Source organism: Coloeus monedula (genome assembly GCF_965178545.1).
Source record: "Coloeus monedula genome assembly, chromosome: 7".
NCBI classification, from domain to species: domain Eukaryota; kingdom Metazoa; phylum Chordata; class Aves; order Passeriformes; family Corvidae; genus Coloeus; species Coloeus monedula.
Window position 1 is genome coordinate 33451506 of NC_138787.1, and position 25677 is coordinate 33477182.

Consider the following 25677-nt stretch of genomic DNA (forward strand, 5'->3'; position numbering starts at 1 on the left):
ATACAATAACACTGGTATCAATGATGAGGAAATGTTGCTGTTCTCTCATTCCAAGCTCCTGTTTAGGAGCAGGATCAGTGATTAATCAATTGGCCTAAAGGGAAAAGGCAGAGAAAAGAACGAAAATGAATCGATGTATGAAATACTATGCAATGTCACATATATCTAGAATTGATCACATTACTGTTCTGTCAGGTTGGCCTGCAATTGGGAAATATTCCTGCCTGGCAGATGTCACCAGTGAGGCAAAGCACTTACTCAAAACCAGGAGCAATTCTCATCTCTTCTTTCTATTCAACGTCTCTGTGAAAAATACAGGTTTTGCCTAATACTAGCAAAGTTCTTTTTTACAATGAACTAAGAATACTTATTTTTACTCATCTAATTGGGTAAAATTTTGAATAGTTATCCTGGGGTCACTTCAAAGGGCTAAATATTTGAGAAAAAGAGTATAAAGACAACCATCACTGGAATGGAGAAAATCCTATATTGTGCCACAGCAAGAGGAGCCAAGAGGAAGACACAAATTGTTCCCTTAAAAATGGAGTTATGTCAACACTATCTGCAAAGATCTGCTAAGGCTGGCTCAGGTTGCTCATGCATCGTTCTACTGAGGCCAATACTCTGGTTCTCAAGAAGAGCTAATTAGCTCAAATGAAAGCTTCTTTATGCAGTGACACTGCTTCTGCTACCTGAACTACTTTGCATGGCAGGGCATTATATAAAAAGATGATGCTGTTTATAAAGCTTGCAACAGAGCCTTTTTCTCTGTTTCACACCTCCTACCTTAATTGAATCAAATTTATGCATGTATATGTGTAACAGTAATCTCTGCATGGCACTGGGGAGATGCTTCAATGTCTAACAAAATCCTTTTTGTGATGATACAGATCAGACTTAAGGTTACAGAAAGAACGCTCATTGTATTTAAGAAAAAGAATATTACAATGGTCATTATTGGTAACAGCAGCTAAAGAATGATGACATCAAATAGGACTGAAGGAAATTACCAAGGAGCAGGCAACAGGCTTTTCTCTGACACCTGTCTAAGGTCTGAATATATAAACTCCATAAGGTTCAAAAGATGAGAAAGGAGGAGCTATTGGAGACAATTAAGGAGAAGCTTCAGCTGTTTCAGCCCCATGATCTCTTCACTGAAAAGCCTCTGCTCATTTCCAGATTAGCATTGACTGTTAAGAAAAATGCTAACCAAGTCTTGCAGCAGGACAGATGCACTACAGGAAAACACTTTAACTTCTGTTTGAACACACAGCAGCCTCACATAATGCACAACCCTCATACCCATTTCTCAGCTGAGCTGAAACTGTTGCTGCAATAACTTTACAGAGGATTTTGTCTAGCAAAGTAACCAATGTGTAAGTACTTCTTAGAGTTTAACAAAAAGCTGAATGAAAAACTCAGGTCTTACCTGCTTCCTCTATTTAAAATGACTTTTTCCTGAAGAACTTAAATGTTAAGACCCAGAACACTTAAAATCAGGAGGATTTTTCTGGAGGAACAGACTGTTTGACTGAAGACAAGAAGGAAACCTACAGGCTTGTTAAAGGGAAACACCTGTAATCACCAACGGAGCCCTTCTCCTAAATTATTGCCAAGTCTTGGCCCTGTCTGAGTACACACTACCCAGAAGAGGAATAGGAAAACCCATGAATCACAAAGATGAACGAGCACTGTCACCACATGTGATGGAAGGCCAGCAGGGATCACAGGTATTCCCGTGGGAAGGGAAGAAACTCTGCCCTCTAGATGGCATTATGCGCCTGTAGATCCCAGATGGAGCTGGACAGCCCTGCCAGGCAAGGTAACCACGTCTCCACCTGCATGCGAGCCCAGAGGTCAGGAAGGTCAGATGGCAACTCCTGGAGTGCATGGGAAGGTGAGAGCTGCACATTCCTGAAGGGCAGAGCAGGAGCTGTCCTGGGCAGAGACCTGCTTTGGCTGTCCCACGTGGGAAGCAGAGGAATGGTGCTCAGCCTAAGGTGAAAAAAAATGGAGGATCTGACCCCATATGAAGAAAGACAACTTAACTGGAAGAGGTGGGGAATATGAGAAAACATGTAATAAAAACCAAAAACAAACAGCAAAAAAAACCACATGTCCTTATGAATAAACAAAACTCTCCTTGACATTTCATAGCATCTGAAAGAGACAAGGGTACAGTAAAATGTGCATGTAGCTATCCACATCCAGCACACGAGGCTATATTGTATCCATGTATAGCTTTTCTGACTATGCACTGAAATTCAACCCTTACTTAGTGATAATCAGGTATCTACAGAACCATCAGCAAAAATCAGTTTCACACATAATGGACTGATGTCAGACTATTCCACTTTTGATTTATCTATCCTCTCTATATATTTATAACTAATCTTAAAATCTGTGCTTGTCACCATGACAGATTAAGCAGACCTAAAAATAATCTTTTGGGTATTTTCTGCTGTGGACTATCAAATTAGCTGCATAATAAAGCCAGTGAATATCGAATTTCAAGAGTATGTTAATCATAGAGATTTCACATGTGTAGTTAAGCATTTCCCAACACAGAAGCCAACCCTCACAGGCTAGAATTCAGCACAATGCCCGTAATTCCAGTGTATCAGTGTAAGTATACCTCCCCAGTATCCCTGCTATAATCTCCAATGCTGTATTTCTATAAGATGAACAAAAAGGAAATCACTACCAAATTAAGAAACAGTGCATTGCCATGAAGATGTCATTACTGTTGAAGCATTTTCAAGGTCAGTAAAGAGAAATTATTTTACTATGTAAGAGTTGTAAGGGATTCAGCTCTAACAGCTGAGGTAAATGAATCAGGATTTCCTATGCAGCCAGTGGAGAATGTCCACAGAATACTCCGATTTTTAAAATAATGTTAGTTTGAAATGAACTGCAACTATGTATTTAGTTTATGAACTGTAGAACTGTCATTACTGTCAGCTAAATTGCATGCATTAGTATGTAAATTAAAAATATAGGGCATGATTCTAAACATCTCTGTCACATAGAAGGTTTCCTCTGAAACAACTGCCACTGTGAGTAATTAGCAGGCTCACAGAAAGGGCTTGTGGAGAGCCAGGCTCAGAGTGCACAGCTGAGAGAAACTATTTAAAAAACTCCTCTCCAAAATGATAGATGTGTGGGGATAAACACAGCCACCTAGATCTATAACACAGGGTTGGAAAATCTCATTCCATTCAGCAAAGAGAGTGGATTTTACATTGTACCACACGCCTGGTTGCTAAAAAAGGTGAGTTACATTAACTGCCGATTATCTGCAAGAGGGCACCACACTTGGAAAGAAGGGCACTGAAAAACTATCATTAGATTATAAGAGGCAGACAGAAATAGCAGATTCCTTCACTGCAACCTAGCGAGGACTGTGTGCAGAATGCAGTTAACATTCATTTCAATAGAGAAAATCTGACAGGTTTAATAAAACCGAGATGATTTTCCTTGACTTCTGTGACTTACCTTTTCTTCACCAACTACACCTATTCCTCAGACCTCTTGGCACCAAATCATTATTTCTGTGGCCATATTCAACACTCTATTGTGAATGAACTATTCTAGAATGAACTCTATGAACCATTGGAAGACTGTTGTGTTAGCAAACTAAGTACTTTCATACTTTCCACACAAGGAGGTGTATGTACCATTGTCAATACCACCTGTTGTTCTTATGTGGACCAAAATGGAAGGATTAAGAAAGATTTGCATGAAATTTGGAAGGGAACTCAAATTCTACACGAAGTAGCTTCTAGAAATAACACCTTAAATTTTGATAATATTTTTGATACCCTCACCTCATGGTTACCAAACTGGGCCTGGGTGAAAGAAATATTCATAATAGCTGTAATTGTAGTTATGATCTGTGTAATTGCCTGTGGAGCAGCTGGTTGTGTAAACTGGTTCTGTGAGTAAAGAATAGAGTAGAGACTAGACAAGGTAGAATTTTGTTAGTCTCTAAAAGGGGGAAAATGATGCCATGATGATTTTTTGCCTTTTATACCTTTTTACAACTTCTGTATTCTTAGTGCTTTTTGCCTTCATTCTTGGACTTGTTTGTTCAGCTAGGAGACTAAACATTTTAGAAGCTTCATAGCTAGGGATCAGTGTGCCCCAGACCCCAAGGTCCTCTCCAGAACACATTCTGTAAACTAAAATAGAACCATCCAGGGGAAGGCTCCTTGGGGAGGGGGTCTCACTTGAGCCTCTCATTGGGGAATTTTTGATAGATCTGCTAATTAGTAAAACCTATAATGTTATACCAGATCTTTTGGGGGTGTGCATTGCGGGGTGCATTTCGGTGCATTCGACCTGGACATGTGCACCTAAGGATCCTTAAAATAAATACCAAGGTAAAATCCCTTTTTCCCTTCTAACCGTGTTTGACTCTTGATTTTAAGACCAGGAAAAGGCATCAGTACCACAGAGCTTTCTCTGTAAGACAAGAACCATTGGACTGGAACTCGGAAAATCATACAGAAAATTAATTTTTTATAACCTGGTTCTTACAATATATGTTATTCCATTTGGCTGTGGTAAAATGAACATTAAATGCTTATCTATGTTCTCATTTGTTTCAATAAAGTTTCCAGATCTCAGTATATTGTCTTGAGGATTCTATAGTTTACCTATAATTTTCACAGCAGCATGCACCAAAATTTAGGGAAAAAAATCACTACAGTAGGTGAACTAAAAGATATTCTAAACAGTACTCTGACTAAAATATTAATGTGAAGTAAAAAAATTGCATGTAAGACATAGGCATATATTGTGTTTTCTCCCACCTGAAAGATGTTGGATTTACTGCCATGGAAAAGAGCATTTTATATCACTCTGCCTTGAGAAGGAAGAAATCAGGAACAGCACAAGTTACTCACTCCTTTCCTATGTGCCTTGGAACACACTGATGTTTGTGATGAGCACTGATGCTAGAAAGTAACTTTCATTAAAGCCTGTTTACTGCATGAGGAAACTAAAGGAGAAAAATTCTGATATGCAGCAAAATTCACAAGTAGTTGATGGGGTATGACACGAGGACACACTCAAAACAGTTAAACACTGTTTTAAGTCACAACAGAACAGGAATAATAGCTGAAGCATACTCTGTTGAGCACTTGACTGAATTAGCAAATTTCAATAGATTAGTGCTTTGTGGGTATCTCAGAGTAGAAAACCGAGAGTTGATCTGGAAGCTTTTACCTGTCCAACACGTACCAGAAACTCAGAAGCTCTGCATGTTGTGACCCAAAACATTTAACTTCTGAACCACTGCCATGGTATGTCATAGGAGATGCAATTTGATACTCTTTTATCTTCCCTTAGACTCAGTCAGAAAAGAAAACAATACCATTTGTAACTCAGACTAAAATTCCCAGGAGGCACCACGGCCTTTCTTTAAAATCAATTTCTTTGACTTTAGAAAGCATTTTAAGCTCTCATTGAACTGAATAGCGAGAAAAATGCAGATAAGCATGGCCTTCTCTACACCTCTTGGACCATGAAGACAATGACTTATATTATACAGTTATTTATATTAAGGCATTCTCCTATTTCAGGAGCTGGAACTGTTTGGTGAACAGTGGATCAGAAATCTGTCTCTAATGATAGCAGGAAATGGTTACAGCACTGACAGAGTAAATCTGAACAGCTCTTCTTACATCCAGTGGGCAGAGCTATTTTCAACACCCTTGTTGTAAATTCATATCCCTACTAGATCATCTTGATTTTTCCATGCCAAAAAAGAAATTGCCGTGAATTTCAACTGGCTTAGGGAAAAAAAAAAACCATAAAGGGAGAGAGAAAAATAGAAAGATCAATATTTTACATGTCTGCAACAAATACATCCTCTTCTCTTAAATACTCACCACACACTGAGTTGAACTGTCTGCCTGGAAGAGGTTTCTATCAGTCGTCATCCATATGAGGATGTTACTTTCAGTAACATCCCAACAGGGATATTACTGTGCCAGCTATGGAGCTTCACACCCTCATGGGATGGCTGGAAAAGCCACAGTGGAAGACATGAACTGGCAGGAGGGGTACAAGCATCTGGGAAGGACATGCTTTTGAGGACTTCAGCAGGAGCAGGTGAGGGCAGACAGCAGGAGAAAAGCACCCCAGGGCACAAAGGCAAGGAGAAACAGGTAGCAGCCGTGAGATTTGCATCCCAAAGACCACCTGAGCCACTGAGGACCTACAGTAGATGAGCTCAAGCATCAACAGGTTATAGAAAACATTCAGCTTGGTTTTAATTTAAAATTTACTCAGTTATTGGAAAGCTGAAGCAGTTTTATAAACTGGGCTGGTCTTGAAACCAGTGATGCAATTCCGTGCTGATTCATTATCAGCCACTGTGTAAGTCTGGAAATAAGACTTTCCCTGCCTCATTGTCTGATCCCTCCCTATAAAAAAACAGAAGTGGTTTTAGGTACAGTTCAGAAAACTAATTATAAAAGTCTCCTACTGAAAAGATTTAAAAGTAAAATAATCCAATAATTAGAATTAAGTAGGTTGGTCTTTGATGACAAATCAGCATAATGAATCTAGTTCCATGGATGGCCAAGGCATTAGGCTAAGAAGAGGCTTCTGGCTGAATCAGATTAAACACATTGGCTGGAACAAGACTGGTTGCTACAAAATTTTTAGAATCTTGCTACAAAATATTTAAAAGTTTCATGATTTTTCCTCTTTTGCATCTAAGTCAAGTGATTCACATTGACTGTATACCAGGGAATCAGCTGACTTTCAATAAACAAGAAGTCTTTCCTCACAGATATTTTCAGAAACTTGGGCTCTTCATGCCTGCATATGGTGTGTTTCTTTCCATGGAAAAGAAAATAATTATTAGTTTTCTTACCATTTTACATTGCAATACATGGAAAATAATTTTTTAAAATATAAAGAAGAGAAAATAAAAAGCCAAATAAAAATCACCAGCATCCCATTCAAAGTTATCTTCTCAATCCACTCAGAGGAATTATGTACCCTCCTCATATTTCTTTTTTATAGTTCATAGTTCATTGCTATCATGTCTTTCTCCCTCTGCAGAGTAGTAAAAACATTCTATCGGAAATACTTGACATACTTCCTCATTTGTTTAATGGTGATGATACAAGGGAAATTACCCCTCTAATATATTTGAACATTTAGCTTATTATCCTGAGTGGGTTTTCTCCCAAAGCTCAATTTATTAGAACAAAACACATCTTTCTATGACGAACTGCAAAGGGCAAGAGGGCAAAATTCGTTAATTAAAATTAGAGTGATTTCATGATTCTGCCCCAGCAGAAACCGCTTCTACTGCAGCTTAGTTTACTGAAACTTTCATTGAGTCTCACTCACCCGCAAGCAATGAGATTTTCACACATGAATTAGGCTTTTCATTCGATAACTTCAAGGTTACAATCTAATGCTACCCCAGTGGTTTGCTGAAAAATGCCAGGTTGGGAACAGCCCTCAATCAGTATTTTTTGAGGCCAATAGAACTCTTGCCAATTGCAGAGGAGGAAGGGGATACACAGCAAACCAGGGGAACCTCCTCTTTGTTGGAAATGTTTATTTTAATTTGAATGCAAATACTGTGGTTTTAACAAGGTGTTAGCTGTGCACTGTCCCAGGCTGTGGTGGGTAAACCACCTCTTCTGATTACAGGTGTGCTACCAGGGCACAAACAGTTGGACTGTTGGAGGATGCAGGAAATCTGCAGCTGAGATGGAAACGGAACCCATTCTTCCTGAGTCTTCATCCAGTCTCACACTCCCCTTTCCTCTTGAGGGAAGGGGATGACATGAAGAGTGTCAGAGGACACCATCCACAAATTTCATGCATCTTACAAAATCCCTTTTTTACTGTCAAAGCAAAGCACTGTCCAATGCAACCTGCACTAAGTACTCCTGGGTCATTTAGCCTGGAGCAATCCCAGACAGCTCACTTTCTTCATGAGCAGCCAAAAGCAAATTCTCTTTAAGCAAGTTGCACTACTGCAGTTGCAAAGAAGGAAGTCCGGAAGAGGTGGAACATTTCACAGAGTCAGACACAGTTAATTCATACTGAATTACTGCATAAATGTCTGTGCAAATGACAGACTTTAATGAGCCTTCAAAGCTGACACAGTATTTATCACTGATTAAATTTTTAAAATCAAAGTAACTATAGCTTTTACAGACATGTTTAGATTAAGACTGACATTAATGCTGCATATCAGTTTAAATCACTTGCAATTATGCAGGTGCTTGGTGCTTGTATTTCAGTCATTTGAGGTTAAATTGGGGCAGAGAACCCCTAGTTCCATATTGGCTAACAAAGCTCTGGGACACTCTTAAGGCCTTTACAGACACTGTTTGTCTAATATCGAATAGTCTTAAAGCTTTCCTCTGTGGACTGTAAATGTGTAAATTGTTCTTGCCGGAAAAAAGAAATAGTAGACAATCTTGAAATGAAAATCCATATAACACCTAACATACCCAGGAGAGCAAATTAGGGCTTTGTGAAAAATCTCCAACTTGTATGTCTATGACTTTGGAAATACAACATTATTGTTTTACTGTAATTGTGAAAATTGTGAAAAAATCTGGAATTGCTGAATGGGGGTTGATGCATGTCCAGAATAAATTACATTTTTTGTATATTTCTGGTTACAATTTATAAACAAAAAATTTGCAATTCTTCTGGTGATGAAAGAAGAATTAAAAAAAGGAAATTCCACCATTGAGTTCATATGTTATTCCCCATATTTCATTAATATTTCATCTTTTGCGGCACTCCAAATACACAGAGAAGATATCAGAGAATTTCTTATTCTTTGCAAGAGTTAGAAGGCATTTGATCATAACTGCTGAAGTAAGTTAAATGGCATTTCAGGAGAAGCCAACTAAAAATGCTGAAGGCACAAAGGAATTCTGATATCCAGGAAATCACAATTAATTTCAACTATGTAAAATGGGATAGAAGATAGTGTGAACCATTTTTTATTTGTCATCTGTTTCACTTGATTAGAAACGTAACGTATTTATCACTCAGTAGAGTGGAAATAGATTTTGCTGTAAATGACAAAGGATGTAAAAAGAAATTACAGGCAAAAGGAGCAATGGGAGAATATGTGTAGATATCTCTTATCAAAGTATATGATAGCTTTCACTTGGGCTGACTAGAGAGATACTTTACTATACTGACATGTATTGTTCAGTGAGAAAATTTCTAGGATAAACAGTGGTTAATAAGACATAAAAGGCATTACTGAAATTTCTTTGGTAATACAATTGACAGCAAAAAAAAAAAAAAAAAGAAAGAATGTTAAATACAACTCCCATGATATGGAAGTTATTTAAAGAAAGTTCTTTGTGCAACTGAAGCCTTGTCCCTTTTCTCATTCTTAGATTTCCTGCTCCAGATCCAGCTGACCAGGGTGACTACAGGTTTTGTCCCACTCACAGAAACTCCTGAAGAAAACCACCACGTACCCCACATCTACCACGTCAGTACTCCAGGAAGGGAAGAAGCAATTTGATCTATGCATGGAACAGGAGTTATTTTCCCATACAGACATTCCAAACAAAAGAAATTAAATAATCTATTATATTGCATATGTGCTGGCAGAGCTACCCATTTATCCCTGTGCTGGTGGATTGCTTTTCTCTTTTGGTACTTCATTCACTAAAAAATTAGCTCAGACTTATCCAAATTTTTATGTGATCAGCCAAAGGAAGGTATTAACCAGAAAAAAAAATTACCTGCTGGATCTAAACTTTTATAGAATAAAAACTTCACATCACTTGCACTGTCACATACATTTATATACATGTGCATAAGGTAAATTTATAATACATGTGCCTTTGTAGAAGCTTTTAGAGAAGCTCACCCAAGCAACAGGCCAGTGAACACAGGTGAAGAGGATGGAATAAATCTACAGTGCTCTAACAGACCAGCTTGTCATGAGCTACACTTGAGCAACAAACAAGCTAATAGGAAGAGATATGAAAATTTTCTTAACAGTGTTGATATTAATGAAATTATGTATATTATATCTATAATACATATTAATATATATTAATGTATTAGGTCACACACTCTGACTATTACTTTCAATAGCTGCTGTTTATAGGCAGTCTTCAGATTCTAGAGGGCACAGATGGAGGACTGACTCTAGTAAGCACTTTATTAACCTTTCTGATTTCATTAATTCAGTAACATCTAATCACGTAAAGTAAGATTAAAGATCCTGACACCCACAGCACAAAAACTAACAAACAGTAATTTTCTGTTCCTTTCTAGATAGACTAATGAAATATTTAGAATAATTAGTCTGAAAATAGTAAAGAATTAGAACTGCTAATAGCATGTAACTTTAAAAAAAGTCTTTAATTAATAAACTATACAGTCTTTGACATTACAATTTATATTCTTCAAGAGAGAAATAAAGCAAAAATACATAAACAACACACAATTAACAACACTTTGTTTTGATTATATTGGATCACAATTAATGTTGGCTCTGGAGTTCATCTTTCTACTTTGATAGCTCCTTACACTACTTCTGTAGGTTAATCCTTCAAGTGTTGGCACTCTCTAATATGTGGTTTTGAACACACCACTGCACAACACTGACACCAGTGAGGAGAGGTCTCCACTGCCCTTCCTGAACCAGATCCCACCTATCCTTAGTGCTACATTTTGTATCTGGGCAATTTGCCACAACTGATAAAGGCTGTGCCATTATTGAACACCTTGCTACCAACTGAGGACACAAAGAACTGTAAATGTCATGCAGACTGATTAAGAATGAGGCAAAGCAAGCAGAAATCATGCTTATTTTGGAAATAAAGGATCACAAGGAACCTACATTCTCCATCAACAGATAAAGCAAGACTATATTAAACTGTACATTTTTTTTATAGTTTTACCATCTTAAAAACTTAGTAGCATGTGTTATTTTCCCCAGGGCAAAATTAGAGTTATTTAAAATTACATGTGTTTATTTTACAAACAGTCTAAGACTTCAAAGTAAAATTGCAGAGACTGCCTATACCTTTGAGACTTCAAATTCTGTACTTAGATCCAAACAGGATTGATTGTAATTGTTCATGCTTTACTTTTAACAAAGTCCTCAAGAAAAAAATCCCAGGGTTTTAATCTGATCAGAGTACAACTCAACCCAAAAATTATCATGTAAAAGAGCTTGAACAAAAATGTATAGGCCCAGTGATAAATCTTCGTCTACCAATACCCTGCACAGGCAAAATGTCACTCAGATCCTTCTAAGGCATTCATTTATCCATACCTGTAATGCTACATAAATGCTTGAGCAGAAGAGAAGGGAGGAAACATTAGAAAGGTCAAAAATATGACTTTTTAGTAGTTAAAAATTAGATTAAAATATGCAATCTTATTTTTTCATAGACACTGAAGCCCACGCTTCTATCAAGGAGCACAAAATAAGTTAATGTATACTGTGGTTACAGTTTTACCTGCACCTTGTCCATGGCTGCCTAAGAACACGTTGAAACTTTTCCTCTAGTTTGAAGCTACCACAAGGTGCACTATTTTGCAGATCCTAATTTTCCAGAAATGCACTCAAAATGTGGAGTGTGCAGTTCTCCGTGTGGTCTACAAGGAAATAGATTTTCCCCAGCCCAGCAGTAAAAAGGCCTGAGCTCTCCCAAGCAAGCAGTCCAGCAATTAAAAACTGAGCAATAAACTACAATGGAGCAAAACTAGTTTTATGACAGTTGTTAAACCACCTATATTAGTCTTGCAATATTAATAATTGAAACAAAATGAGTAAAACCAATTTTTCTTATTAAATGGTCTCAAAGGAATTAAAATAATGTATTAAGTTCTTTTTAAAGATATCTGATGCTCAGCATTAGTGAGGGATCCTTTTAGTGACTCTAAGCCTCTTGTTCATCCTTGGTAAATGAAATGTAAAAAAAAATACCCCATAACATGAAATCAGGTGAACTGTGAAAGATTAGATTAATACTACAGGGTGATTCAGTGCCAATAAATGAATGAGGCAGGGGGAGGGGTGGTCTTTTATGTGTGAAACTGTTGTGCTTCTTACCTCCAGAGCTTTCAAACGCTCCAAAAGCAATTTTGTTTTTTCTTTTTCCTCCTCAGTGCTGCTGCTTTCACTTCTTGAATCTTCATCTGCCAGAGTGCGAACTTTTTCCATGCCTTCTTTACATCTCCTACTGTCTTCTGACAGCTTTTCCTGAAATGATTTTTTTAAAAATGCCGTTACTCACAGGTGCAAATGAAGTTAACTATGCAAGTATCTCCAATTCTCCCTTGTATATGAATGAAAAAAAGAGCAAGTTGCTAGTGACATGATTAAAGTACCAAACAAGTGGAGTCAGGAAGGGTCTGTGACATATGCTATGCCAATTCTGCAAGTGTATGCACAACTCCACTGATACATCTACTTCAGATTTTTAAAAAGCAGAACTCATCACTTCTTTCATAACTTCCACTTTCTTCTTTAAAAATTGCAATGAAAATTGAACATACCAGCTTTCAATGCTAGCACTTTGCCACTGAGAGATAAAGCAGTTTATTGAGGAAAAGCTAACATGCGTTCATGCCTAATGTAGTTCACCTTTCTTCATCTACAGATAATATCTGAATTATTAAATAATGGGCTGAGAATCAAGCTACCAGACGAATACTGATTTAAGATCTACTCTAGCATATAACTGGAGAGAATCAGACTGACAACAAAACTTTCAGAAGTACTCCAGTCTATTTCTGGTTAGTCAGTCTGAGTTGTTATCAGCTGCAGCTGCTGAGTGGACCGTGGCTGCTGAGTTTTACAAGATGTCTGTAAAAATGATAGGATTGAACAGTGAATCCTGCTAACTCTGTTAATAATCTGTCCATGCTCTCTGTTCACAGAGAGAGTGAGATAAAGCAAGCAAAACATAAAGACTACAAGCAGGCAATGTAAAACATTGCCCAAAATGACAAGGAAAGCAAAAGGGGAAAAAAGAGAACTCCACAGATGTAGAGAGTGAACCATCACTGGAGCACAACCTGGGAGGCACAGGCTCTACCTTGCAAACCACCTGCCCTAATTGTATGAGCAGATGCAGTGTGACAACTCATGAGAACGGAAAATGCGAGGTAAATCAACATTAAATACCGGGTGTCAAAAAAAATCTAGAGAATTCCTTCAGTGAGCATCTAGTCTTCTTCATGTGCCTTTTTGTTAATTCTTATGTACAAAAGCTCACACATTCATGATCTTTGAGTTACCCAAAAGTGAGATGCTTTCCCCATAACTACTACACAATATGCACCCTGTCTAAGCATAAAAGTGTGCATTTTCATGAAGAACTGATCCAGCTTGAATAACTGTGCAAATACAACTTTGTTTGAGAGTTAACAGCAAGGCATTACCTTAACTAAACCCATAAATGTAACTCAATTAAAAATCAGCAGTCTGGATCACATTCACAACAATGTCTTTTTTAAAAATTAACTAGCTTAGAAATTGACTACTACTATGTTAAAACTTTAATCAAGAATTAATTTTATATGATATGGGCTTAATTACTGAACTGTGAAGCAAAGATCTCATTCTGAGCCCCAAAACATAGATGTCAAAGAGCCATTCCATCAGGTTTCCAACATTAGTGCTACCCTGATCAGAAAGGAGCCATAAATATAGTACTTGGGCTTTATTTTTTCGTGCTTGCTACTCACTGATGCAACAATCAGGTATCGGTAAAAGAGCCATTAAACCATTTTTGCTTCAAGTTGCCCCAAGGAGTGCATTGACATAAAACACTTCAATGAACTCAGGGGAAAGAAATGACAAAGGTGTATCTCTCATGCAATTCAAATACAAACTATTATTTTTAGGAGGGAATGTGACACGAATTGGATGTGTCTAACAATAAAAGAGAACACAAACATATGCACAGGGTCACCTTTCCTGCACAAACTCAGGGCAGCAATTTCAAAGGACAGGTAGAAGAAAGCACAGGTTGTGACATTTCATCAGAGAAAGGGGAGTAATGCAACTCCTCACAGAGTAAATCCCAGCCACCCAAAGAAGTAACCTGTTCATTTTCTAATTACAAAATTAGATGAACTTTGCACACTAGTGGCATAATCAGGAACACACATCCTGTTTTACTTCGATTTGCACTTGAATACCTCACAAGACTAACTACTGTTACCCCTGCCTGAGTGCTGAAGTACAGCTCACATATTTTGAAATGTAGTTTATTACTGAGTAATAATAAATTAGTTTCAGCATTTCAGCCATGGAAAAGGTGCAGAACAGAGGAAAATTCTTCTAACCTTAGAAATTGTACTTAGGCATGCCATTTGCTGAGGGCACTGCCCCATCACATTCACCATTTCCACCTGGGTGATGTCTAGTGAGGGTAGAGTGGAAAATCCACACTCCAGAAAGCAAACAAAACAGTTATTTGTAAAGCACCCTTTGTGCTAGAAGTCAAGTCCTTAAAGAGGGAGGATGACAAAGGCTTTTGGAATGACAGAAGCCTCTTGAGTGTGCAACATCTGCTAATATCAAAGGCAGCTGGCTTTTGGGGGAGGAAGGAAGGGGCAGACATCTGCGAGAGGAAATGTGCACTTCCTGTGGGATGCTGGTCAAATCCCACAGAGAGCTCTGGAGTGAGCATGCTGAAGGCAGCAAACAATGGTGTAAAGCATCTTACTCCCTTTTTCTCTAGAGTCCTACACTTCCTGTGTTACCTCAAATAAAGAGCATCTTTTGCCACCCCTGAACAGTCTCTGCTCATGCCTCACATACTGCACAGTCACAGGCAGGCTGTGTTCAAGCTGAATAACAAAATCCTCCCCAGGTCCCAAGTCCAGCAAAGGTAGAGCAAGTGCTGTCCTGCTGCTCAGTGCAGTTTAATTTCTGGGAAAAGGCAACAGATGGAAACGGTGTTCTGGAAGTAAAACAGTTAAGGAAAAAACAAAAAAAAAAGCCATAACTCTGCTCTGGGTGTCCCCAGACCAGTGAGTTTAAGGTACATGCCTGTACCATGAGAGGATGCAAACACAGCAGCCTGATGAGAATTCTGCAGTAAATCTGCTTCTCTAATGCTCTGTGTTAACAAAGACTCAATAAAAATATTAAAAATTCAAATCTTACTGAAATTAGGATTATGCTAATCACTGTAGACCCATTCTCACAGAAATTAATGAGAAAATTACAATCAAGTCCCACATTGTGTAAGCTTCCCAGGCTGGCTTAAGCTGTCATTGCTCTTTTGAAACCAACAGTATTTTGCAAATCTTAAATGAAATCCTGCCCTGACCATTATTTCTTAGTATTCAGTTTGCTCCATAAATCAAACAAGCAGTCCACTGATGATGAACCCTTTGATGAAACACTCTGGGCCCTGTGGCCAATAGAAAACAGGGGATGGAAACAGCCCCTGCAGCCTAGGAATGGCAAGCTCTCCAGGATCAATGAAAAGATATAAATCACTGAAGAAATTGATCTATGAAGCTGTACAATGCAGTGGCCTGACTGAGACTTATCAGAAAGCTGGATTTCAGTTAGCTGAACTAGGAAAGAGCAGTATAATATACCCTCTTCCCACTAATAAATAAAGTAAGAATAATAAATTAAGAGAGCAGGAAATTCACCTGAAATCGCAGATGATAATTTACTGGAATTTGTGGAATGTGAAGCCAATTTTCTCTCCTGTCTCCTTCACCTAGCTTTCAGAATACTGAACAAGAAAGTGTTTTCACTGTTGATAAACAGGGAGTAACTATAGTGATAGAAAAGATCATAGGGAAGCTTTCAAAAGATAAGAGAACAAATTGCCTATTTCAGAAATTACCTCTTTCTTCATCCCAAGAAAGGCAATAGGCTGCTAACCCTAACACTTAGTCATTGGGATGCCTTTCCTCTAAGAATTGTCACCTTTCCAAGGAAGAGAAAAGTGTCAAAGGGATACTTAGCCAGCTACTTCTTAACCATTATTATTTCAGAAATTACGTTACTTTGAAAGTTTTATTGGCAGTACCATCAGTTGTCTGTCCTTTTCCCTTTCTTCTTTCTAAGATGCTTTCTGGGAATGACACTACACACATATACACACGGAAAAAGAGGAAAAAAGAGATCCCACTTTAAAATATTTCAATTTGCAGCTGTAAAATTTCAAACCAAGAAGAGTAAATGTCAGAAAACACAAAGAAAAAAAAAAGTAGCTGAGAAAAATTATTTTAGAATTTCTTTTTTACCACAAAAACCAAGATTAGGCACTGGACAAGTGGCTAAAATAATACAAGATAGCATAATCTAGTACTGATATAACTGGATCTGAGATCCAGAGCACTGATTATAAACAAGCAATCCTTCACAAGCACATGTGACAAAAATCTGATTGAACCAAACAAGAATTAAAAAAGATCAACATCTTTGAAATGCTGATTTTCCCAATGACTCTTGGATGACATGAATTGCTTGTCTGGAAAGTGATAAGTAATAATTAGAGGTGACATCTTTGCTTGCAGAATCTAAAGATCATTTCCATGTGATAAACACAAGTCCTTCAGAGAAGTGAAATTTTTCAGATGCAATGCAGTAAGGATCCCTCAGACACAAAAGATCTCTATTTCAATTTGGGGTGTCAGATTGTGATGCCTGAGTGGGATCTTCTTTTCTGAATTCCTTTTAATTCTTCAACTTCTGAAATTTATTAGAGACAAGATTTTATAATGGTAACAAATTCAAATTCTTCTGAGAGTCATGCCTGCAATTTTCCAAAAACACACTTTAATCACACATTAATCGACCAAGAATAAAATATATGTAGGATATATAATTAAACAGTGCTTATGACTGCTCATAAACACTTATTTGAGGAAAAAGATCAAAAAGATTCATGATGTAGCTATTAATTGTTCTTATAGAGAGGCAGTGGTAACAGGCATCCAAGAATCCAGTCTATGTGGAGCCCAAACTATGCTGATAATTCAGCACCTCAAAAAACTTAGTGCTTCCTGTGGTGTGTCCAGAGCTTCCACAGGACCTTCTAAATGAGATATTTCCTGAACACTTATCTTAGATTTCAGTGATTGAATGTGGTGATCTGAGTAAAATACACCACACTTGTAACACTCTTTCTATAATCAAGGCAGACTCTTCCCTCCACACCCAAACTACAGTTTACAGATCCATACACAGAATAGTTTTTGTTTGCACTGCTTTTGGCTGGGGTACAGTTATTTTCTCTCACAGTAGCTGCTATGTGTTTTGGATTTGTGCTGCAGTGTTGACAACACCAAGATATTTCATTACCACTGAGCAGTGCCTACATGGACCCAAGGCCTTTTGTGCTCCTCACCCCACCCGCGAGGGGCTGGGGGTGCACGAGGAGTTGGGAGGGGACACAGCAGGGACAGCTGACCCCAGGTGACCCAAGGGATGTCCCAGACCATATGACATCCTGCTCAGCAATATAGAGGGGGAAGGCTGGCCAGGGTCCACTGCTCAGGGACTGGCTGGACATCAGGCAGTGGGGAGTGAGCTGTTGTTTACATTTGCATCACGTCTCTTTCTTGGGGTTTATTTCTCTTTGTTATTTTCCTTTCCATTACAATTTGTTGCTGTTGTTTCGTTATAATATTTCAATTACTAAACTATTCTTATCTCAATCCATGAGTTTTCTCACTTTTACCCTCCTGATTCTCTTCTCCCCATCCTGCTGGAGTCAGGTGTGGGACTTGGCTGGAAGCTGCAGTCAAACCACAACAGTGTATTTATAAATTGTGAAAGCTTTTCCTTGCAAGGCCATTCTATAATCTATAATCTTGATGCATTCTTAGATGATGTCTTTTCAGTGCTGTTTCCACTGCAGACCTCCTAGTGTTCAACACTATTCCCTGTGAGCAGTACGACATGAGAATTTCTAGACTGTTGATAAGGATAAAAACAGTAGATGAGGGTTTATTTGTACTTTCATTAAAAAATACAGCCTCAAGCTATGCACAAATAGCTCAGTCTGACTGCACAAGCTGTAAAATGGCAGAAGTTGCTCCAAGGACTACAGACTTAACATTCCAACAAGGTTAAGTTTGTTTTCCAGTGGCACCTTGCTCCTCTTTCTCCCACATCATGACCTCTTTTTTGCTAAAAATACCCTTTGAAAATTCGCAGTATCTTCTGATACGCTTTACAACCTATTCCTTTTAGCAAAACCTGAGATGTGTAGAAGACACATATGTTAAGTCTGAGCAATGTGAAGTAAATGATGAATTCTCAAAGTGTGCCCTGCACAATTCTCAGTACAGGAGTAACCACTGTGATCTGAATATCTCTTTCCAATATGCAACTTAAAAAAAAAAAAAAAAAAAAAAAATTCTTTATTTGTTAAAGGGAATCCCACTAAATACAATAACCCAGGTCTGGAAAAAACAAAAACCAAACTGTAACTGAGCAAACAAGTTAAAATATATAAAAAAAATTACATGCAACTAAAATTACGTGCAATTGAAATTATCTGTGAGTATAAGGCTACAAATACGACTTCTGCTTTACCTCCCTTGCTTTTATCTATATATTCAGCTGTTTTCTCTTGCTTTCTTTTCCTCCCAGTGGAAGGAGAGACTAAAATACAGCTTGCTTTAGATAGCACATCAGTAAGTGTAATAATAATATATTTTTGTTTAGCGAACAGCTTTTGTTCAGAACAAGCTGACCAAAATTGAAGGAAAACAAAGGAATGCAACATATCACAAAAGTTTACAGAAACATCCCAAATCATTCATGATTTAACATTACCCTTGTCAGGAAAACATATTAGATTGTTCTTTTTCATCTGTGGATTTCACTTACAAAGTAAGCAGAGCGAGCAGCAATGTTCCCTAGATTAAATACTTGTGATGGATAAGAGGACCAAGTACATACTTTACATTTCTGATATGTGCCTTCCTCCACCCGCGTATCAATCTAAATGTACTCCACATTATTCTCCACTCAGAACACTCCTCACCAGCACAAGCTACCATCCCTGCTGAGCAGTTCTGAGGGAGCATTAATAAATTTCCCGATGATGCTTTTATTGGCCGTTCCATGCATCAGAAACATATATTTCTTTTGAAAAAGTTCAGATCAGAAAGGAGCGTAAAAGCAGAAAACCTTCAGAGTGCACTTGAGGATGAAGTGTACTCCTCAGACCACTGAGAGGAGATGGAGTTTCTTATCCCCAGGTTCCCAGCCCAGGACCACCTCCTGTACTTAGTGAAAGGATGTTCCCACTACCAACAGCACTGCCACCTCTGGCATTGTCAGACCCAAAATCAAAGACTGACCATTCTGGAGGTGACCCTTCCACGCCAGGTTTCAGGCCCAGCAGTGGCAGGGCAGTGCCCAGGAGCTCACTGTGTTCCTGGTTCTTCTCAAAATGAAAACACCAGTTACATTGATAAGCAAAGTTACCAGCAGGAAAAAAGGACTCTTCTAAGAAGCTATTCCTTCTTCATATATGCATATAAGGAAATAGGAAAATAATATTCAGTGTGATGTTTTATGCACGTATTCTCTTAGAAATTGGCTCATTATAGTACCATACTCAAAGTAATAATCTTTCCTTCCAGGAAACCTATAGGTAGCATTTAAACTTTGGGAAGGGGTTTGTAGGTATTATAGTAACTACACTTGACTGAAGCTACAGTACTAAAATACCTTCCTTTGACTGTAGTAGAAATAAGTCAAACTATTCTGAAATTCAAATTCAGTAAATTTTATGTAACAGCAATTACGGCAACAAAATTCTTCTGGATTTAAATTTCTAGAAATAAGCCAATTTTCCTTCCACAGTATTCTGGAAAGAGAGGAATGTATTAACTGACAAGTTCTCACCATAAGCACAATTGAAACTGACCTAAGAAGTTACTTGTGGGATTAGGAAAAAAAGAAAATTGGTATATTATTCCATTACCAGGCAATTTTTTTGCAAGTGCCAGAGAACAGTTTCATGTCTCTCAGCCTTGTCAGGAGAATTTCTGAAAGAAGATCAGAATTCATATTCATATAGAAATAAAATGTAGGAACAATCATTCCAGATTAGATCAAAACTTCAACTTTTCAAATACGTTATTATAATTCAGATTAACTCTCTTAACTTTTCCTGATCAGAAGAATACTTTCTTTCCAAAATTTACTGGTTTAGTGCTAAGTGAGTTCTTTTGTTAAAATAGTTTTCAAAGACAGAACGATTATGAATTCAGCATAATCTCCCTTTTTTATTTTTGCCTCAGAAAATATAAACATAACTTTAGGTATTTTTTAACTTTTTAAAATTTAATAACTAACATTGCTTTCTGCTGGTTTGAAAATATCAAGGAAATAATATCAAAGTGCAGACTGAACAGTATCTTACATGGAGATGGGGAAGTAGGGAGAGAGCAAGCCACTTGACCATATATAAGTTCATTCATCTGGGGAAAGTGAAACACTCATGTTCAGGCAGTGGGTGACTTTTGTGGCCTCATTCCCAAAGATAGAAGATACAGCCAAAGATAGAAACACTGTATTGTAGAGGGAAATGTAAACTAGAATTACAGTCAGTATAATACAACATAATACCATCGAGTCACTCAGTCTTTACCTCTTGATACTGTAGGTATCTAGAGGATGTGTGATGGGTTAAAGTGCTACTATAATGGCACCCATACACTGTGAAAATGTAGATCTGGATCTGGAGGCCTCATCTATCCTTCTGCAAACTCAGTGCTTCAAGGATTGGCATTGCATTCTCAAACCAAACCCCTGATGGCAAGAAAGGTGGCCAGTCAGGCAAAAACTGTGGGTGATTGGATATAATCAAAGACTATTCAAACATGTGGATAACTCTTGTGTAAATACAGGACATCCTTGTTCTGCTTCCTCTTTAATTTTGCAATTTTCTTTGTTTTGAGATGTAGCCAAGGCCAGGTTGGATGAGGCTTGGAGCAACCTGGTCTAGTGGAAGGTGTCCCTCCCCATGGCAGGGGGTTGGAACGAGATGATCTTTAAGGTCTCTTCCAACACAAAAAATGTTGTGACTCATTATTCTGGGAAGGAAAGAAGTGCTTGTTTTCTGAGCAACAGGCTCACAAATGGCACATTCCAGTTATGAGATTTTGCTGTGTTAAACACAACTCCATTGCTGTGTTTCTGTACCACAACCAAACAACCAAAGAGGGAAAACTCTTTGCAGCAAAACTGAAAATTTTGAACAGTGTCTCAGGAACACCATCACCCTCTTTTGGGGGTAGAGAATCCAACCTCATTTTTGTTAAATATTTATCAAAATCTTCGCATAGTGGTAAAATCTTTGCATAGTGGTGGAAATCTACAAAAAGCCACAAGGTATTAGTTGTTACTGAGCTAGCCTCAGATTTCTGTGCATGGAAAGCAGTCCAAGAGCAAATGCTTGTGTCCTTGACAGCCCAGGATTTCCAGTGGAGCTCCCAAGAGTGCGGATGGCTCCTCTCTGTCCTTCTCTGTGAGACACAAAGCTATTAATATTTGCCTAGTAACGTACTCCTTAGTAGCTTAGGAGGCTTGGTTCATGAAGTCCCCTGTGGGCACTTCCACTCCAGAGACAGATGTTTAATTTTAAGGATATATATCCTCTTTCTGCAATAGAAGTTAGCATTAAAAATCCTATGTGGATTTTAGCTAGGGAATTCAACTAGTGCCTTTTTTTTCAATTCATGGCCATGCCCCATCTATAAAATGTTACATAGCAATGGCCTGAACAATAAGCTTGTATAATTTTGTGTTAAGACAAAATTAGATTGCCAATAGTTACATTTTTTCTTCTCCTGAAAGAGCTGTTGACACCAATGGCTGTGCAAATTAGAAGTGACAGCCACAACAACTGTTCCACATTTGAGTATCATCACAAAAGCATGCAGACAAAGAATTGGGTTGATGTGGCCAACAATGCCACCTGAAGTGTGCCTGTATCACTTGTGTATGTTTCCACCTCCCCAGTGTGACTGCACCATGTCTGTCCTGAGCTTAAGTGCCCACGTTGACAATTCCAGAATTTTAACAAATTGTGAACTTACAACAAATTCTCTTCCTCATCTATTTCTATCACTGTACACTGACATAGAGTCAAAATGAGTTAAAAACCCCTTAAAGTCTTTGAGTGATCTGTAATCAGGTAAGACTCTACTTAGTGTATCCAGTACTGTGACCAAACAGGAAAGTTTTTTGATACCCAAATCTCAAGGGCAAACTTAGGATGGAAAGTCTGTGGGGTGCTTGTTTTAATGTCTGGGGTTCAAGAACTGCATACAATTATTTCTGGGGAATACATGAGCTCTTGGTTTGGCCTTTCATGATCTCACTTTTAGGTGGCCAATGTCTCTTGGAAACACCATAAAGCTCATACATACTAGAGCCTTTTAGTCAAGTAAACTTTAAGAAATATGAGGGTTCATGGGCATTCAGATAACATGCATTCTTGTCTACATTTATGCGAACATTCATTATAAATTTTCCCTCTATTATTATGTAAAATGATAACAAAAGAGAATTTTATTTACAATCTCTCTTCTTAATTCATTTACCCAAAAGAAATCATATAACTCATCTGTAAATCCAGCAAATTAAAATCCCATAGGGCATCTAGCTCCGTGAAAGAGTTAGAATATTTTGCTTTAAGAGAGAATACTGGCAAGATCTAACAAAATATTGCAATAACACCGCATGCTTTAGGCCCCACTTTCTTATTGTTATTATTCTAACATTATCACTATGCAACATTTGAAGTTCATTAGCAAGAATATTTATTCTGGAGTCAGGCATATTGGTATTATAATAAGAACTCAATTTCATACATCCCAGAACAATAATTAGATTTGTGAAAAACAAATATGTAGACAATGTTCAATAGATCAAAAACATTTATTGTGCAGAGTTATCTTTTATGACTATTCAGATATTTACTTCAAAAAGCTTCACACACACTAACTCACCACAGTGTCAGAGAACATGGGACACATTGATAAGTCACACTGGAGATCACCTCATTTGTCCCCATTTGTTATGAAATACAACAGAGTTGTATTCAGAGAGTTGTGAATCTGCACTAAAATCCCTTACTCTACTGCACCAACTGCTCATACAGTTTGGATCATATCAGAGTAATCACAGAGAAAAGGTGAGATTCAAGATATATTCCATAAGGTGATTGTAGAGGATGGCCAGAGCAATGCTAGTATTTATACATTCAATCAGGTTTCTGTATGTGTATTTCTGTATAATACACAAAACTTCATTTACACTTCCTTCACAAATAGAGGTTGATAATATGGTTATCATGTTCCCAAAAACCTGACTACATCAGTGCTTTTAAGGAACATTACCTAGGTTTTACATTCAGGTTCTATTCCCATTTGTGAATTACCCTTATAAATATATCAGAAAACTGCCTGAGTACATTTGGAAGAATACAAATGAAATGCCTTTGTTGCAATATTGATGTATCTTCTCGAATTTGGACACAGCACTTAAATAAGATCCATTGTGTATTTACACGGTATCTTTGTCCATGATTTCCACATAGCTGGTTTCAGCAACATATTAATGATTCATCTAATGTTTCATTAATAATGTTTCTCAATGTTAAAATGCTTTGCAAACATTTCAAACCAGAGATTCTTTGCCAAGTACCTGTTTTGAGGAGCTTTTCAGGTATGAGCTGTGACTGTGACATGCAGTCGCTGCCCACATCCCACCACACAGCTTTTACCGTATGACTGGGTAACAAGCACACACCAAATGAACCCATCTCTGACCTACATAGCAGGGAGCCATCCCAGGGCATGTGAACGCAGCCATTCCTCGAAATTCCCAAAAAACAAGGCATTTGTTCAGAAGTTTGTCATAAAAGTGAACAAAAGGGATTTGGGATGAATGACTCAAAAAGACATTCCAGAAAAGAAAACCCTCAAAGTTTACAGCACAACACAAATGCTCTGCATTTCTGACCTGATTTAGCAGTCACAGACTGGTGTATGATGCAGCAACCTAGCTATTCCTCCAGGAAAGGAAAACCCATTGCTTCTCAGTCATGGACTAGGAGAGGAAATTCATAAGCAAAGAAGATTGCATATCGGCAATATGAAAGAAATTAAAATTGCTAAAAAACAAGCTGAATCATATCATGAGTGAAAATGTTCCCAGGAAGAAGAAGAGAACAGGAGAGGAAGGAAGCTGTTTTGCATTAAAATAATCCCAGAGAAATAGGTATATGGTCTTTTAAGGCCCTGGGACAGAAACAGCTTCACTCTGTAAGAAAGCAAAGCTCCAGTTTGAGGAATTTGCCCTGAGTACCACCCAGAAGGTTCAAACAAAACCTTGTGTCCAGAAAGAAGGGAACAAAAGCGCCCAGTTTGCTAAGTGGAGGGGGCTGTTTGCTAGGGCTGAAGGAAAATGAAGAACTGTTCTTGCTATCAATAACTGGGCAGAACTGCCTTGTTCTTTTGCTGGTCAGAAAATAAACCCAGGCAATATCACACAAAACACACTATGGTGCCCACTCTCCTGCCTGGCTGGAGACATCAAATGTCTCTATCAGTGTGGCCCAGAGGGAGAAAAAACCCAAGACCATACCCAAATTCTCTCTTTTTTTCAAAAATTAAGAAACTAATATAAGAGAGTGAAAAAACTACACAGAAGTGTCCAAAAGAAAAAGAAAGAACTCCCAAACCCTCAGTTCGATGAAACAAAATTGCAGTATTTTTTTGCTTTTCTTCTCGAGAATGCAAAAACAAAACCCAAAGAAGCTGAAACCTAATTGTGGTACCACCTTACTGGGTTTCCACAGTAAGATAGCACAGAGAAAAGCAGATAATAAAATCATTCCAGATGTCTGTTACGAACAGCCAAGTAAACCACCTTAAGGAGAGACTGACATCGAGCCCACTTCAGAACAACCACTGTATGGTGGCAGGAGTGAGCAGGATGTATGGATTTAAACCCTGAAATAAGAGAAGGGAACGGAGTTTCAGTTTTGCACCCCAAAAAGATAGTGCATAAAATAGAGATGCCTTTGTCACCGGTATCTAAAAGCACGATGTTCTATTGTAACTACAACAAAAAATTTAATTTGTCCTGAAATTAAATTTTACAGGCTATCATTTTAACAAGAAAATTAAATTATATTGAAGGTTAAACTAAAAGATTCCTTTCTCTTCAATCCAAGCTTTAAATGAAAATTTAATTACAGTGATAAATACTCTTTAATATACATTTTTGTTTAGCTATATTGCTGTATTTCTGATACACCGGCTGTAAGAACGAACTAATATAACTAGAATTTTTGAAGAGTGTTTTATCTGATGGATCACTACCTGGTAGAGACTTTAATATAATATTACAGTATTTTATGCTTTGTAAAAATGCTTATTCTGCCTAAAAACGTACAGCACAGGACTGACTTCATTAAGTGATATTTTTAAGAATTCATGTGCCTGATACTTGATTAACAGATGTATCTCTCTCCTGTTTCCAGACTCTTAAATTAAAAGGTTACCCACCAGCTCAGGTGCACTGCTTCCAGAATGCAGCAGTCCATTATGTAAAACTCTTCTGTCTTATAAACAGACCTGGTTCCCTTTGAAAAACCTCTACAATCTTTCTCTCCTAAATTCTGT

The 25677-nt window shown here is 37.8% G+C and overlaps 1 protein-coding gene across 1 annotated transcript in view; it reads right to left on the bottom strand.

The window, feature by feature from the left end:
• The window catches only part of NCKAP5 (NCK associated protein 5), a gene marked incomplete at both ends in the record, with an annotated part of 331674 nt that overhangs the window by 103272 nt on the left and 202725 nt on the right, over positions 1–25677 (bottom strand). Inside the window, one exon of the mRNA XM_082284641.1 lies at positions 12089–12238. Coding sequence (XP_082140767.1) covers positions 12089–12238 — 150 coding nt within the window. The remainder of the gene's footprint in view (positions 1–12088; positions 12239–25677) is intronic.